Source organism: Silurus meridionalis, chromosome 8, assembly GCF_014805685.1.
Source record: "Silurus meridionalis isolate SWU-2019-XX chromosome 8, ASM1480568v1, whole genome shotgun sequence".
Taxonomy (NCBI): domain Eukaryota; kingdom Metazoa; phylum Chordata; class Actinopteri; order Siluriformes; family Siluridae; genus Silurus; species Silurus meridionalis.
Genome location: NC_060891.1, coordinates 10,103,652 through 10,120,780, shown reverse-complemented (window position 1 = coordinate 10,120,780; position 17,129 = coordinate 10,103,652). Strand labels below are relative to the sequence as shown.

General features: G+C 39.3%; 1 protein-coding gene across 1 annotated transcript in view; it reads left to right on the top strand.

Annotated features, from left to right (window-relative positions):
- The window catches only part of insyn2ab (inhibitory synaptic factor 2Ab), a 104,490-nt gene extending 90,976 nt beyond the window's left edge, over positions 1-13,514 (top strand). Inside the window, exon 4 of the mRNA XM_046855003.1 lies at positions 13,464-13,514. Within this exon, the coding sequence (XP_046710959.1) occupies positions 13,464-13,494 (31 nt within the window). The 3' untranslated portion in view covers positions 13,495-13,514. The remainder of the gene's footprint in view (positions 1-13,463) is intronic.
- The last annotated feature ends 3,615 nt before the right edge of the window (positions 13,515-17,129 follow it).

Here is a 17,129-nt window from a genome sequence, read left to right as displayed (position 1 = left end):
ACCAGGAGATTAGCAGTTTTCAAAATACCTTCTTAATAAAAATAAAACAAGACCATCTTGGACTACTAAAATACCACTGGGATTACATTTTCTTCCTATTCATATTTTTGATGTAAACAATAACTACACATCTTGACCCATATCTGCATACAGTAATTTTATACTATACATTGTGCTACTCCCATATGGTTGGTTGAGAATGCCTAAACGAGCAGCATACAAATATTATCCTTTTAACATGACGCGTGTGTACAACCCTAATTCAGTGCAGATAACTATCTAGCATATTTACAGCAAGTGGTATATATATATATGAAAGTATATACAGTGAATAAATATAAAGGCTATTTCAGTGCAGAGATGTGTGGACATTCAAGAGTACAGTGAATAAATATAAAGGCGTACAGTAATTAAGAAAAATGTGCAGAAATGAAAGGTTACAGATCACAAGATTATGGCATTTAAGGAGTAGCAAGCTGAATAAACAGTCTGCTATATATATATATATATAAAAATATATATATATATATATATATATATATATATATATATATATATATATATATATATATATATATATATATATATACATATATATATATATATACATACACATACATTATATACACAAATAAATGTGAAATGTTGGGCAGAATGTACAGTAATGATAAAGATACATACAGATATAAAAAGTGCAGATGTAATTAGGAGTGAAAAGATATAATATGTAGTATGAACATGTATTGTACAGAGGTTATATACAGTCTTTTGTTTGTGTTTGTTTTGTAGTGATTAGCGGTGTAGTGTAGAGTTCAGTAATGTGATGGTGGATGGAAAAAAGCTGTCCCTGAACCTGCTGGTTCTGGTGCATAAGTTCCTGTATCTCCTTCGTGATGGAAGGAGGTTAAACATTTTATGACTGGGATGTGAAGAGTCCTTGATGATGTTGTGGGCTCTGCGCAGACATCTGCTGTGGTGAAGGTGTTCAATAGGTGAACCAATGAAACTCTTTATATTAAATCAGATGTGCTCCCACTGAATCGGGCCTGCACCACATCATAAATATCGATGAGGTTCCTCTGACGTTTGACCTGCCACTCACTCGGATTGTCTACAGGAAATGCGAATCATTCGTCACGCTGAAAACAACCAGGCATGAAAAAATGCACTTCACCTGTGTGCTGAGCTGCACGGCATCGGGAGAAAAGCTTCACTGATGGTGATTTTAAACTCTCGAGAGAAACTGTTGTAAAAAGAAGGAGGGAAGACAGTGAACAATTACTTTCTTGGTAGGCTACTGTTTAGATACAAACCGTTGTAACGCGTTGAGTAAGGCTTTTTTTTTTCTTGGCAACAGCGTTACGGGTTAGTCAAAGAAACTTAGAAATAAGCATCAGAAAATAATAAGGACATATTCCTCGGTCTTGCACACATGCAATAATGCTGGAAAAATGAGGCGGCAGCCTATTCTCAAAATGCCGCTCTGCTCTTAAAGGAGCCACAACATATTTTACCCGTTACACCGGGTTACAGTCACTGTCTTTCGTTAAAGCCTGTGTAAAGGTTATAAGTTTCAGTGTCAACACCTGTGGCTTATAGACAGGTGCGGCTTATTTATGTATAAAATAAAAATCATTGTAAAATTCAGTGGGTGTGGCTTATATTTGGGTGCGCTTAATAGTCCGGAAATTGCGGTAAATAAAAACAGAATACAATGATTTGCCAATGTCATAAAACCATATTTATTTACAATAGAACATAGAAAACATATCAAATGTTTGGGACTTATGCTGGTTTGGGACATTTTGCAGTGATCAACTTCAAAATGACCTTATTTTTTCTATACAGTTACACATTTCATCAAAGTGATGAAATGTGTAACTGTATAGAAAAAATAAGGTCATTTTGAAGTTGATCACTGCAAAATGTCTCAAAAAAGGCATTGATTCATAAATCTGCAAAAATCAGCATCTTACAATTGTGGAACAATTTTAGACCATTATTCCTCAACATAACCCAGCCACTGTCAGTGCCGGTCCCAAGCCCGGATAAATGGGGAGGGTTGCGTTAGGAAGGGCATCCAGTGTAAAAACGTGCCAAATCAAACATGCCCAGGATCCGCTGTGGCGACCCCTAAAGGGAGAAGCGGGAAGAAAGTATTCCTCAACATAAAATTCATTGTGAAATCACTATGCACAAGTAACAAGGGTAAAATAAATAGTGTGTAACAGAGGTATTTTTTTAGGGGATTTGTATTTTAGTGGGCTGCCCTGTTTTCAGTATGTTCGCGGAAGATGAAAAGACATATTGTTAAAAAAGTAGAGAGGGCAGTGTTACGAGGAAGATGTGCCATGGTTGCTGTGTTGGAGGTCAATAGTTTTGCAGCAGAAAACGCAAAGAAAGATAGTAATACACAGTTAATTTGAGTTTGAGTGAACACTAACTCCATCGTGTGAGACTGGAGATGTAGTTTTGAGTAAGTTCGGCTGATTGCATTATTGAACAGAGTTTTCACTGTTGTCTTTGCCTTGTTTATACCATTTTGAGAGTTTCATTGCTTCTCAGAGTCATTTATTAACTGTGTTTTAAATTGAGAGACATTGGTTTCTTCCCGCACATAATTAAGTGCAATTGTTAGTGTGTGAAAACAGGTAGATGAACCGTGTTTAATTTTTTTCCCTCTCTCTCTCTCTCTCTCTCTGAGTACATATATTTTTTTGCATTTTTGTAGAGACCGTTCATCGCCTATGATCAGTTTTGCTTTTGGGAGGCACTTGTCTCAAAGACAGGGTTCAGGGAAAGTTCCTTAGTTTTTCAGGACAGTGCTGAGCTTTTGCTTGTTTTTTTCTTTTTTACTCTTACCTTGCCATCCGGAAGACATTTCCTCACTGTAATACCCGAACTGTTCATTTCACTACCACAAGTCATCACAAGTCATCTCATCACACTCATTGTTGCTACAGACTGATACAAACATTTTTTGCATGCACACACACACACACACACACACACACACACACACACAAATTCTTAACTGATTGAACTGAACTATGAGCCTGAGCAAAGTAATTTAATTGGGTTGGTGAGAGAACTGAATAATGCGTTGATTCATAAGAGTTGTTTGAATTAAGTCAAGAGTTATTTAAGATTTAATTGAAAGTGCATCATTTGAATTCAACTGTAAGAGTCATCTACATGATGCACAGTTTGTTTGAGACATCCTGTGCTGTTTAAAAATTAATTTGTGTGTTCTGATGTTGAATTAAATACTGGAAAACTTGTGTATGGAGAAGTTAAATATTATGAACGGCTTATCCAAAGCTAAAGAAAAACTTAAGAGAACTTTTTATTAATTATTTGATTTATTTTTATATTTTCCTTCAACTTGAGCCAATCCTTTCAAGAGAACAAGCCTACTTTTCTTATTCCTATGCTTTACAATTGTCAGGAATCCGCCTGCCACGCCTCCTTCAGAGGCTGCCTTTGCCGCTGCGCGCTCCCAAGCACGCAGCGCAAATCGCACACAGCTGAAGCACATTATCCTCTCATTTCCTGCCACCATATAAACCACTCACTCACCCACATTCCGGGTCCGTTATTAGACGTTCATGCGTGGTCGTGCAGGTTCCTGCTGAGTATTCGCTTATGTGCTTCTCCCGCTGCGTGCCTTCTTCGCCCGGACTCCTCGCTCACTCCACGGCCGCGTTTGGCTTCCCCAGCGCACCTCGGACTACCGACGCTTCCCCGTCGCTTCCCTCCGTGCCGCGCTTCCTCCATAACGCACCGTGGGTAATATAATTGAACTGCCGTTTGCCGGATTGTCCCGAACTGCACGGGGGTTTTGTGTTGGCTCTGCCTTGGTTCTAATAAAGTTTCTGTTTGCCGTTACTCCGGCTTCCGCCTCCGTGCCACGCCTAACAGCAAAAGTGTAAGCTAAACCATATATCTACATAGTTAATACCGAGACTAAAAGCACCGGGATGGGGCCTAAGATCCTATCACTTTTAGGTCTTAAAAGGACACACAGTAATTTCCCCAACAAGGCAGGACTTATAGTCTTGATACATTTGGCATAACAAACAAGATCGAATTGGACAGTGTGTTAACTTTTCTGAGTATCACCAGTCCCAGGCCTATAAGCTAAAAAATGGCAGAGTTCGAAGGACAGGATTAGAAATTAGTTTATTAGAATGACAGCGCATGTAGGACGTTTTGGAGACAAGGTGAGGGAAGCGAGATTGAGATGGTTTGACATATTCAGAGGAGGGACATGGGTTATATCAATGAGGATGGAGCCGCCAAGGAGTAGGAAAAGAGGTTGATTTAGAGGTTCTGTGTAAGCCTGGATGACTGAACACCAATGCTGATGCCCTTTCAAGACTTCCCTATGGAGAACACCCTAAACAAAATAAGGATTTATATTTTTAACAGAGAAGGATTTCATCGGGATGAACTTAGGAAGTGCGTGCATCCTGTGGCCTGCTCAAGAGACCAAGCAGGAAAAAAGACTTTATGTTAAAGTGGCTGTAAAAGCATTAAGGAAAAAAAAACAGTTAACGGTTACAACTGGGATAAAATTAAGGGGTTGCATAGACGTGATCCCTTGATAGGGCTCATATACCTTGCCATATCCAAAAATTTTAAACCGAGCCAAGCAGGACAGCAAAGTAGGTTTCTAGAGTTAAGAAAGCTTTGCAGAGAATTTGAACAGCTTCAGTTGCACCATGGAGTGATGTCCCCTCACACGTTCAAGTCAAGAGTCAAGTCAAGTCAAGAAGCTTTTATTGTCATTTAAACCATATATAGCTGACGCAGTACACAGTGAAATGAAACAACGTTCCTCCTGAACCCTGATGCTACATACAACAACAATCACACAAACAGAAAACACAGGGCTAAGGACTAAGGACTAGTAAGTGTAAAAATCAGTGTACCGCTCAGGTTTGTTGATGATGGTGGTCTGGGTCGTGTCTTATGCCAGAGATCCCTCATGTCTGTGTTAACTTCTGACTCTCAACATGAACATGGAGGTCATTTTTGATGGAAGAGTACTTTGACATTCATTAATCTCCTGAACAAACATCTGGACTGAACTCTCTCTCTCTCACACACACACACACACACACACACACACACACACACACACACACACACACACTTACACACAACTGAGTGACTGATCTGTACAACCGGACTCAACACACATACACTTCACACACCCAGGTTTCAGCACCATTCACACCTCTCATTATAGCATAATGTTTACATGCCGTTTGTTGCTGATCTCCGGGACTTGCTCTATTTGCACAATATTCTGTTAATCCCTTGGTCACTGATCACTTTATCTTGATTGCTGCTACCATATTTTTTACACTATTATAGAATTGCAAAATTCTGTTTATATTTGTTTACATTTCTGCTACTGTGCACCTTATCCTGTCACGACAGGTTTTACTGGCGGAGCTACTGCTGCTTTTATTTTTATATTTTGTGTATTGTGTATTGTCCTGCACTGTCCTGTGTTGTCTTGCACTGTCTTGTGTTGTCTCTTGCACTGTTTGCACCAGTTGCACACATGCACTTTATGTGGTGAGGATCTTAGTTCCTGGCCCTGTGTTCTTCTGTTCTGTGACTGTTGTTTTATGTTGTTTTATGTAGCACCTGGGTTCAGGAGAAACGTTGTTTCATTTCACTGTATACTGCATCAGCTATATATGGTTGAAATGACAATAAAAGCTTCTTGACTTGACTTGACTTGACTTGACATTGATGAGATGGAACTACTATTGGCCCAGCATGTCTGAAGATGTACAAGAGTGGATAGAACAGTGTAAAAGATGTACTCTTGCAAAAGATGTCTTTCCAAAAACCCCGAGCCCCAATGACATGCAGCTCCAATGGAAGTTCTGGCCAAGGACTACACCAGCTTTAAATGTCCTTCGTGGGGTATGGAAATGTACTTGTCCTGACTGACATGTTCCCTCGGTTTGCAGTTGCTGTCCCAACCAAGAACCAAACAGTGAATACCGCCCCTCATCAGACATTGGTTAATCTACAATGGTTGCCCAGATCTTCAGCATTTTGATCAGGGAACTCTGTAAAGCATATGGTATCAGGAAGAGCCATACAAGTCCCTATTATCCTTAAGGAAACTCTCAATGTGAGAGGTTTAACTGCACAATGCATGATATACAACCACCTCCACTTGCTATTCTCCTTTTTACTTGATGATTGAGAGGGATATGTGCCTTCCTTAGATGACCTGGGTGGGAAGAATTTGGAGGAGAACAATGCAGAGAACTTGCATGATTGGGTGAAGAGTCACCAGAGCCGACTGAAGACTGCCGTAGAAGTTGTGAACACAGTTGCACAGGAAGCCTTTAAAAGACGAAAGAGAGTGTATGAACGCAAGTCCTATGAAGCGCTTGTCATACACATACACAAACTTGACAAGCCAAGTCATGTCAAGTTTTTTCTTTAGCGCTTTCACAATGGACATTGTCTTAAAACAGCTTTACAGAATTAAAGTGAATGATGTTTTTTTATCTCTGATGAGCAAGCCTGGGGCGACTGTGGCAAGGACAAACTAGATATTATGAGGAAGAAACCTTGAGAGGATCCAAACTTAAAAGGGGAACACATCCTCATTTGGGTGATATCAAGAGTGTGATTATAATTCTTAAAAACAATACTAACCACCACAGAGTAAAAACTAACATAAGCACCAAAATGTAAGATTGTGAGTAATGTCCTTTCTACAGTCTTATAGAGTCAGTTGATGTTTTAGAACCAGGAGCTACTGAGCAACTCATAAAATAGCTCAACATTTGAGATCAATATAGATCCAACACTAGCTTCTCTATGCCAGCGCCTTTAAGCACTCAAAGAGGTCCAATGTCCAAACTCTACATGAAGGGAAATCCAAACGGCACTGGTACGTCTCTAGATGGTTTGGGATGTTTGCGGTGTCTGCATTTACTTCTTTAAAGGTCCATAATCTTAATGAGGTGAGATGTGACTGGAGCTGGTGCAACCTAAGGATGCCTCGGGATGGGTAGAGAAAGAGAAGCATTGGAGAAGAATTAGCGTAGCTGCTGTTTATAATATTAAAAAGCACAAGTTGATGATGTGCATTTGATCAGATGTACTGGAACACAATGTTATGTGTTATTTGTTAGACTCGCTAAAAAGACATGTTTTTAATCTGCACTTAAACTGGGAGAGTGTGTCTGAGCCCTGAACACTGTCAGGAAGGCTATTCCAAAGATTAGGAGCTAAATATCAGAATGCTCTACCACCTTAAGTAGACTTTGCTATTCTAGGAAACTGTGAAAAACTTAAGCAGAATCATTTAGACAAACCTGTATTCACTGTCAATCCTGAAAAGGGGGGTCTATCTAGGGTAGTACACAGAGACCAACTTCGTCACTGCACATTTCCCTTATCGCCATTTACTACACCACATAAAATCACATACCGACCTGAAAACAGAGATGTGTCAGATTCTGAAACAAAATTCCCAGATATTGTGTTTTTTTCCCCACCAGAATATAGACAGAATAGACAGAATATGGGTAAAGAGGTAATAGAGGTGGAAACAATGTTGTAGAACTAAGACTGAGTGTAGTGCAAGAACAGGGAAAAGTAGCACAAGATGGAATTCCAGAAGGTAATTGGAAATACAAAAAGTGTCAGATGATGCTGACATTTCAGACCTTGAAAGTGTTTCAGAGCTTAGACGCTCTCAAAGACAAAACCGTGGAAATTACCTTTTAGGTATAGAGATGATTATCTTATGAAATAAGATCCTAAAAGAAAACTTAACTAAGATTGTAGTGAAAAATATGTATGAATTTGTTAAAATGTGGAAAGTTTGAAAGAATGTGTCTTTTGTACTTCAAAATTGTTTATTTTTTATGTTCTAGGGCCAGGCTGGAGATGTTGATGGTATGGCAGGGTATTGCAGGGGGAAATAAAACTGAGGTTTTTTTTAATGATTTACTTCACATGAACACACATCAGGTGGCTGCCATACTGACACCCACTTACTTGAAGCCAGCTTTTATTATACCTATGGTTTACAATTGTGTAAGCTAAACCATATATCTACATAGTTCATACCGAGACTAAAACCACCAGGGTGGGGACTAAGCTCCTATCACTTTTATGTCTTCCAAGGACACACAGTAATTTTCCTCATTTACAAATACAGGATAAAGCTTTATCATGCAAAGAAGAAGCCAAATGTGAATATGTTCTAGGAATGCCACCATCTTTTCAGACTAAAGAGAAGAGGGACCATCTGACAATGTAAATGCCTGCATTTCTGATGGTATGACCCGTATAATGCCTATAAAACAGGCAGCTTGCACTTTTAGAAAGGCACTAAAAAGTACTTTAATTTTTACTTAAGGCAACATATGCTTCCATCCTAATAATGTCTTTTTTAAGGAATGCCCTGCATATTTCAGCAAAAACAATGCTGAATGTAGTGCTGGAATGGCCTGTCGGCAGTCTGTAGTTACATCATGAAACAAAAAATATGAAAAGTAGACCCAGTACTGTTGAGCAGCTGGAATTCTGTATCAGACATGAATGAAACACCATTCCATGTTTACACTTTGGTAAACATGGACCTGTCCTACACTTTTTCAGACGTGTTGCAGCCAGTCTTTATATGATTTGCAAATCATTGCATTCTAGTTTTATTTACATTTAACACAACTTTTTCTAACTATATTGCCTATTGCCAGTTTTTGGACTGATTTTCATAGACCCTTTAGATCCAGTAAAAGAAAAACTTGCTTTTACAGCATACAAGGATATTGCAGGCAATTGTCAATTTAGTGGTCAAAGTTTAGAAAAGATCCACATGTATTTGCAATGGTGTCCATTTAGCTCTGGCCTTAGAACTTAAATTTAATTATCTGAGATATATAGCCATCTGTCTATCTGGCTGGACTAAAAAAATAAAAATCTCTTTACCATTTGACAACACTACAGCAGGCAGGGATATTCAGTTGCTATCCACTTTCATCTGTGATGCAGCCAATGTAAATCTAAATTAGAAAGATAACATTTGATTATTTTAATGTTTTTCTTTTGCAAGCTTTTTTGGACTACTGTATAGGGTTAATATTACACTGCTATATTTTTTAAATATAATTTTCAAGGGTTTGAAGAAAAAACGTATTGTCAGGGAACCACCGGACACGCCTTCCCTTAGCACCAGCACGCTCGCAGCGCCTCACACACTTATAAATCACCGTTAACTGTTTCCCATCATCTCCCCTTACTTAAGGCACTCACTCTCATTCACTTATCGTCTGTTCAACTGTGCATTCTGGAGATCATACATGGACTACCCATTCTATGGACTTTACCCGTTTCCTGGTTCTATTACGGACTACACCCGTTTTCCGGTACGGCTACTTCCTGGCTGTTTGTATTCTGTTAAAGACTATTAAACCTCGTTTTAGTTTGTAAAACATTGCTTAGTTTGCCAGGTTTGTGATTTATGGTCGAAAACTGTCAAAAAAATCAAATAAAAAAAGGGTTCATCATGTTTTTATTGAACCCTCACAAATCCAAATTTGGATTTGTGGACCTTTACAAAGAACCATTTGTACAAATATATCAGCTGATTTGCCTAGTTGCATGAGTTTTTTACTTTGAAATCAATAATTTTAGAAGACAATTTTTGCATGTCTCTAGACCAGGGGTGGCCAACCCGTGGCTCTCGAGCTGCATGCGGCTCTTTGCCTGGTTTCATGCGGCTCTTACGTTCATATGGAAGTTTGTGTTTGTGTTTTTTTTATGTGAGTGAGTTTGAGTTCAATACGGTATTTTTGAGACTTAAATGATCTTGCCCCTACTGGGAAACTCTGCGGTATTTTTATCTCACGCACAGGCGCATTTGATGAAAATACCTTAATGAACTCAAGAGAAGCGAACACGCACATTAAAAAAAAACACAAACACAAATTGCGATAAAACTTAAATTTTAAGTAAACAATTTGTGTCAAGTTCGCTCTCAAAATTTGCAGGAACAAATGCACAGCAAAACGAAAATATGAAGATGAACACAGAACGTTTTTTTAACAGAGTGGGAGAGTTTATATTTTTTTTGTTAAACATAATGACAAGTCATTCTGCATTATGTAAGGCATCATTAGCAAGTTTCAAATCTTCAGCGCCACTTCAGCTCACACTCCATGCTAACATCAACCAGGAATTTTCAAAAGGGACTGAACTTCACAAACACAAGTTGGTCACTTTGAAAAGTCAGGCAGAAAAGCAGATACAGTTTTAACTGGTTTGGAACAGTACACAAGCTAAAAAGCCATGCAATGGACTTCATTAAAAAATGCCTCAGTGACGTTGTTGAAATCTTGTGTGAGTGGAAGGGATGGGTGATGTTCGTGTGTGCCCATGTGTATGATGTGGCTCTTTGCAGTAACACAGTAAAAATGTGGCTCTTGGTCTTTTGACTGGTTGGCCACCCGTGCTCTAGACAGAGGACATAACAACTTGGAACAAACAATTTTAACATTTACAACTTTACAATTTTTGTATCTGCTCATGCATGCAGGCTAACATACACCCATACTCACACACTTGGCTCTACAGTTTAAGAATTTCTTAAGATGTGTTATTTCTGAGGAGGTGTAAAAGATCGTTTGGTTGCTAGGAAACATTTTAGTGATGAAAACCCTTGCAGTTCTGATGCTTAAATCCCACACGTCAGAACTCTGTGTAAACTGTAGTTATACAACAGAATAGTGTACTTCACTTACTATATCATACTCACTACCAGTTAAATGTATGTTATCAATTACTATACATGCACGTATATGCTTCTTCTTACTACATTGTACTATATTTGAAAAGCAAATTAATTTTATTTATTAATGACAAGGACAAAAGACACAGAGGCAATCGAAATGGCGAGGTCTTATTAATGGCTAGAGAGCAGGTTGTTCTTTGCATGGTATGGACTGATTTCCCAAAGGGCCTTGTGATTGACACTATTATTCTCAGTAGTGAATTTCTTTAGATAGATACATGCAGCTATGTTACCGTGAAATCTCTTCTTCTACTTAGAAATCTCAGATATGTGCTTGACCTGAAAGAAATAATCATGTACAGTTCCCAAAATTGTACATGTACTGGGGTGCATTAATAATCTAGCTACATTAGAGCTATATTAAAGTATATTTTGAGCAGAGCTTACACCTAAGGTTGGACCACTAGCTCTGGAAACTCAACATTTCACTTATTTCTTGCAATATATTGTTTAATGTGTCCGGCTGTTGTCATTTAAGCATTTTTTACTATAAATTGATTAAAGTGGAGAGCTCATCTGTGGACCTTGAAGCTCCCTTTTAATATGGATGGAAATTAACCCACTGATATCCCATGGACGAGCCATTTTTGGGCACATTTACTTAACCTCTCTTAGTACTGGCTTGCGCTCTAACCGTTACAGGCATTTCATGCCATCATAAAGCACTTGTGCAGTAAATGGACATGAGCAGTATGGACTGATTTTCTGGCACAGAAAGAGAGAGGAAGCATAACTTTTGTTCTTCAGAGATCCATGGACATGAAGATGGCTACATTAGTTGCAGTTTTGGGAATAGTGCCAGTTTATTGTTCTACAGAAAACCTACTGACCTTCACATCAAGCTGCTCTTTTTTTATGGTGTTTCTTAAATGTGCTGGTGAGTAAAACAAACAAGCATTTAAGACAAAAACAAACTAGAATGATTCATTTTTGTGTCATCTTTGAATGTCAAAGAAAATTAAAGGAACTAGCATTATAAAATTAAGAAAAGTTATAAACAAGGAAGAAACCAGGGAAAAGGAAAAGAAGGATAAAACAATCAGTAACTGAACAAGAATGAGCTGGTATAATAAGGGTCATCTCAATTGTAAGACAGAGCTGCCTTAATACAAACTAGGATGACAATGCAGACAAAATGGAAGCTAAAATATTAGCCCAGCATAGAATTTGTTCTATACATTTTTTTTTTCATTCATTATTAGAATATTATAAATGTTTTATAAACAAATTATTGTGCATCCCATCCATATCTTTAATCAGAATATAGCATTTATTTGGATGCATACTTATTTCTCACCTGATGGTTCCTGTGTGTTTAAGGATTTACCTACAAAGTAAAATACACAGCATCTACATTTCCATATAATGCATATGTCAAGTGGTCCCTGTCTCAATGTCCTCCGCACTCTTAAGTGTGCACTGCAGCTTTCAGCATTGTTTGGTTATATGGCCATGTAAATTTTATTTTGGTTTATGTTGGGTCCCCAACCATCTTGTCAAATGTTTTATTTTTAAAGTCTCATGATCACTTACATTTTCATCTCTTGTCCATCTTTTCTATGTGATAGCATCATGCATTCTGATGGCATGTAAATATCAATTACAAGTCTAGAATCATAACAGATGAACACATCCCCAAAATCAGTAGAACAGTTTTGCCTAATTGTAGTAATTATGCCACAACCCACGGTCTGTATATGCTAATCAGCAGTCTAGGATTTGTGAGCTGTGGCGTCATATGGGCCACAAATATACACAAAGAGAAAGTAATGTGTGGTAAAAATTTTGATTGGGTAACACAGTTCTGTTGTATTTATATTTCACAGCTGTTTTAATTGATATAAAAAAGTCTTAAAATTCCTGTTAAAATGGCAGGCTTTTGTGATGCAAAAATCACAGTCTGAAAAACTGTAAGAACAATTTTTGGGAAAAAATAACAATAGAAATCTTACAATAGCCTTAACTAATTTGTATGGTTTTTAGAAAGCAGATGCAAGTTTGGATATTAAAGTGCAAACATACAAAATAAACAAAGTAAAAACAACCATAAAACTAAAAGGGAAGAACGAAAAGATCTTGAACTTTGTTAAACTATCATTTGATTTTAGTCTTTTTCTGAATCTCGTGTTCTGGGTGATTTAAAGTAATTTCTTTGTGAATTTGTATACATGCCTTTTTTGGTTATTCTATTGTTGAAAGAAAAAAATATTTCTATTGTATTAGCAGACATCTGAAGGTTTTGCAATAGAAAATGTAGTATTTGTAGTTACTTCCTCCACATTCATAAAAAAACCTTCTGGTTCATTAAAAGCAGCCATAAAACACAATCACATGTTTTGGGTTTCATTTAGTAGAGCTTTGAATGTGTATGCATGGTGCCCTGTGATCGTGTACAATTCAACAACTCTGACCAGGATAAAGTGGTTACTAAAAATACCCCAAAAATTGTATCAATCGAACTCAGCCAATGCTTTTATTTTTTGGAATGAATATGGTACATCCCTATCTGCCACAGGATGTTGGATGTTGTGGATTAGCTAATTCTGGAGTATGTATTTGTGTGTAAACTGAAAACTATAAATGTTTTTATAGTTTTTTTTTTTTATGTTTTCCATAGGAAATCCCATGTGAACACAAAGACAACATGAAACAAAGAAACCCCAAATCAGGACCAACTGGGAACACTGGAGCTGTGAGGCAGCAACATTACCTGTTACACCACATTTCTGTCTTTAATTAAATGGTTTAACTATCTATTAACAATCAAAACAGATTATGTGAGTAATTTAGATAGTTCAGTTTATAATATATTGATAATAAATATAATAAATAATAATAATAATAATAATAATAATAATAGCAATTATAGAAAAGTGGGTTTAATAGTAGTAGTAGTAAGGTTGATTTATTAGTGAGTGGCAGGTGCATTGTGCACAGTGTGCAAAAAAATAGGCAAGTTAATAGGCAAGTGCACCATGCACTGTGCAAAATGATGGAACATATTAGGAAATGTCAGTAAATGTCAGACAAGATATTAATAGACATCTGCTGCCTTTGTGGTTAAACACCTTAGTTAAGCGGAGGAAACAGAGAAACCGCATGACGTCTTGCCTCATCTTGCATAACAGGGTGCATAAAATTTCACATGTAAGTTCAGTTTAAGAGAGCTTTAGCTGTCAATAAGAGTATATAGTAACATTTAATATCATTTAGCAATATGCTTACGTTAACATATAAAGTTGCTTATATTTAGTATAAGTTCAAACTTAATTCATGTAACCATTATCATTAGTGCAGTATAGTACTCAGCTTTGCAGAGAACTCAGTGTATAAACGGCATTCACAAAAATCAATAGCCATGCTTTAAAGTAAAGTGTAGCATATATAAAATTTTGCATTAATTATATTATCACAATGCTTGTAAATGTAGTACATATCAATACTGGTGAGCAGATAACGCTGATGGATTGGGTAAGGGATTAGAAAAGGGAAAAAAAAGGCAGCTGTAAAAAGCAAGGGTAAATTCGTGGATAAAAGAACAATAGTGTCAGGTCCTTAGTAATAGCATGGACCAGGATCGTCTCAGTTGCCATTAGAGAAGTTGGGGTATAGTCAGGAGAGACGGAGCCTGGGGAAAAAAGTTTGATCAGTAGATTTAAGTACAGGTTTAAGTAAAGTAGTTTAAGTACAGGTGTCACAAGTATGAACTGGAAGAGTTATTCAAGGTGGAAGATAGAGATGCATTTGAGGACCAAAAAGTCGCTCCAGAAAACAGATATAGATACAGTAGAAGGTGGCGACCATGCACACCATGCAAATGACGTCAGCCAGAGGTTTGCCAAGGAGACACAGATAGGAAAATATAACAGAAAATAAAATAAGCAAGCAGCACGCAGGCAACATGCATCAACTATACTCAAACAGCATATATGCTTATATATTCAAAGCACAGGTAGAAACTTAAGTTAAAAGAATCATATAAAAATTAGAAGAGTAATTGGGTAATAGGCACAACACACCATCAGATAATAAAGAACGTAGGAGAATAGTTGCAAGAAATTGTATGAGCTCCAATGCCCAAATCACACAGGAAGTAAGATGTTTCTCTGAGTTACACTCCCACATGACATGCCACCAGTCAGCCCACCAGAGCATGAGCTGAATATCAGTCCACCCAGGTGGAGTGAGGTAGAACAAACCGTGCGTAGAGCAAGGGCCGCATCGTCTCCAGGCCCAAATGGAGTTCCATACAGGCTCTACAAAAACGCTCCAGCTGTCCTGCGATTCCTCTAAAAAACTGAGAGTTGTGTGGCAAAAGAAGGAGATCCCAAAATCCTGGCGGAGAGCCGGAGGGATCCTTATACCAAAGGAAAAGGACTCGGCAGAGATCGGGCAGTTCAGACAGATCAGCCTTCTAAACGTGGAGGGAAAGATCTTCTTCAGCGTTGTGACTCACAGGCTGGCAGGATACCTGCAAAGAAACAACTTGATTGATATGTCAATCCAGAAAGCAGACATTTCAGGCTTTTCTGGTTGTGTAGAACACGCTAGTGTCATCTGGCATCAGATCCAGGTTGCCAAAAAAGAGGGAACAGATCTTCATGTGGTGTTCCTGGATCTCGCAAATGCCTATGGCTCAGTCCCTCACAACCTCCTGTGGACAGCCTTTGACTACTTTAGAGTCCCAGCAGCTCTCACAACCCTTGTCAAGGCCTACTTCAAGGACGTCCAACTCTGTGTGACAACCGCAGAGTACACAACAGCTTGGCAACACCTGGAAGTGGGAATTATGGCCGGCTGCACCATCTCTCTACTGGCCTTCACCCTGGCAATGGAGGTCATCATTTGGGCCTGTAGATGGACAGTTGCCGGACAGCAAATAAGACCCGGGCTGAGGCTGCTGCCAGTCAGAGACTACATGGATGATTTTACAACTCTCACCACGACCAAGGTTTGCACTGTACGGCTTTAAGTAAGCTCCGGAAACACTGAGCGGGTTTGCATGAAGATCAAGGCAAGCAAGTCCAGAAGCATCTATATCATCATGGGGGAAGCTGTCAGACCACCGGTTCCACTTCGGCGAGGAACCCATCCCAACTGTCTCCGAGAAGCCAGTAAAGAGCTTAGGTCGTTGGTATGGTGCCTCCCTTAAAGACAAAGAGCAAGTAGAGCAGCTTAGGAAGGAGGTAGCCATTAGCTTGGAGAACATCGACAGAACCCTGCTTCCTGGCACACACTGAAACTCTGGTGCATGCTGTATGGACTACTTCCATGTCTCCTGTGGCCACTAACCCTCTATGAAGTCTCGCTCTCAAAGGTGGAAAAGCTGGAGAGACTGGTCGGCTCATACGTAAGAAAGTGGCTTGGCCTTCCCAGGTGAGGAAATAGAGACATTCGGGGCAAGCTTTACCATCAGGGCTGCCTACGAAGCCAATGGTATGCCGAGGACCCCACGTGCCCTCCATGCCCAAGTCTAGCAACACTAAAGCACATCTTAGTGGGATGCAAGACCAGCCTCACCCAAGGCCGCTACACCTGGCGGCACAACCAGGTGCTGAAGTGTCTTGCTGCAGTGTTGGAAAGTCGATGGACAAGTATGAATGCCCTTCCTCCCCCGTCATCCCAGTGGCAGCCAACACCATTTGTTCGGGAGGTGAGGGTCAAGCCAACCTCAGCACAAGATCAGACTCTGGTCAGCTGGGCAGAGCACGGACTGGAAGCTGCTGGCAGACTTGATTAAGAAACTCTGCTTCCCAGCTGAAATTGCAGCTACCAAACTGCGACCAGACCTTGTTCTGTGGTCAGCCTCGCTCAAGCTTGTCTATATCATCAAGCTCAATGTGCCCTGGGAGGGTGCAGTGGAGGAGGCCTATGAACGGAAAAGGCTGAGGTACACTGAACTAGCAGCCGATGCACAACAACAAGGCTGGAATGTAAAGGTACGTCCAGTGGAAGTAGGTTGCAGGGGGTTCGTAGCCACCACAACATCCAGGCTACTCAGGTAGATGGGAGTACGAGGAAAGGCCCACCAGCAGGCAGTCAAAGACCTCTTTGCGGCTGCAGAAACGGGAAGCCAGTGGCTGTGGGTGAAGAGAAAAGACTCCACCTGGGTCTTTAAGTGAGTTTATTCGCACCTAGGGAGTGAACCTGAGAAGCTGTCTTTCACTGCTGAACCCTCTGGAGGTGTCGTGAGCCTATCAGCAAAACACCCAGTAAGGAGGGTGCCCACTTGACAACCCAAGGGTGCCATCACTCAGTTGACCATCCCACGGAGTCTCAGCTG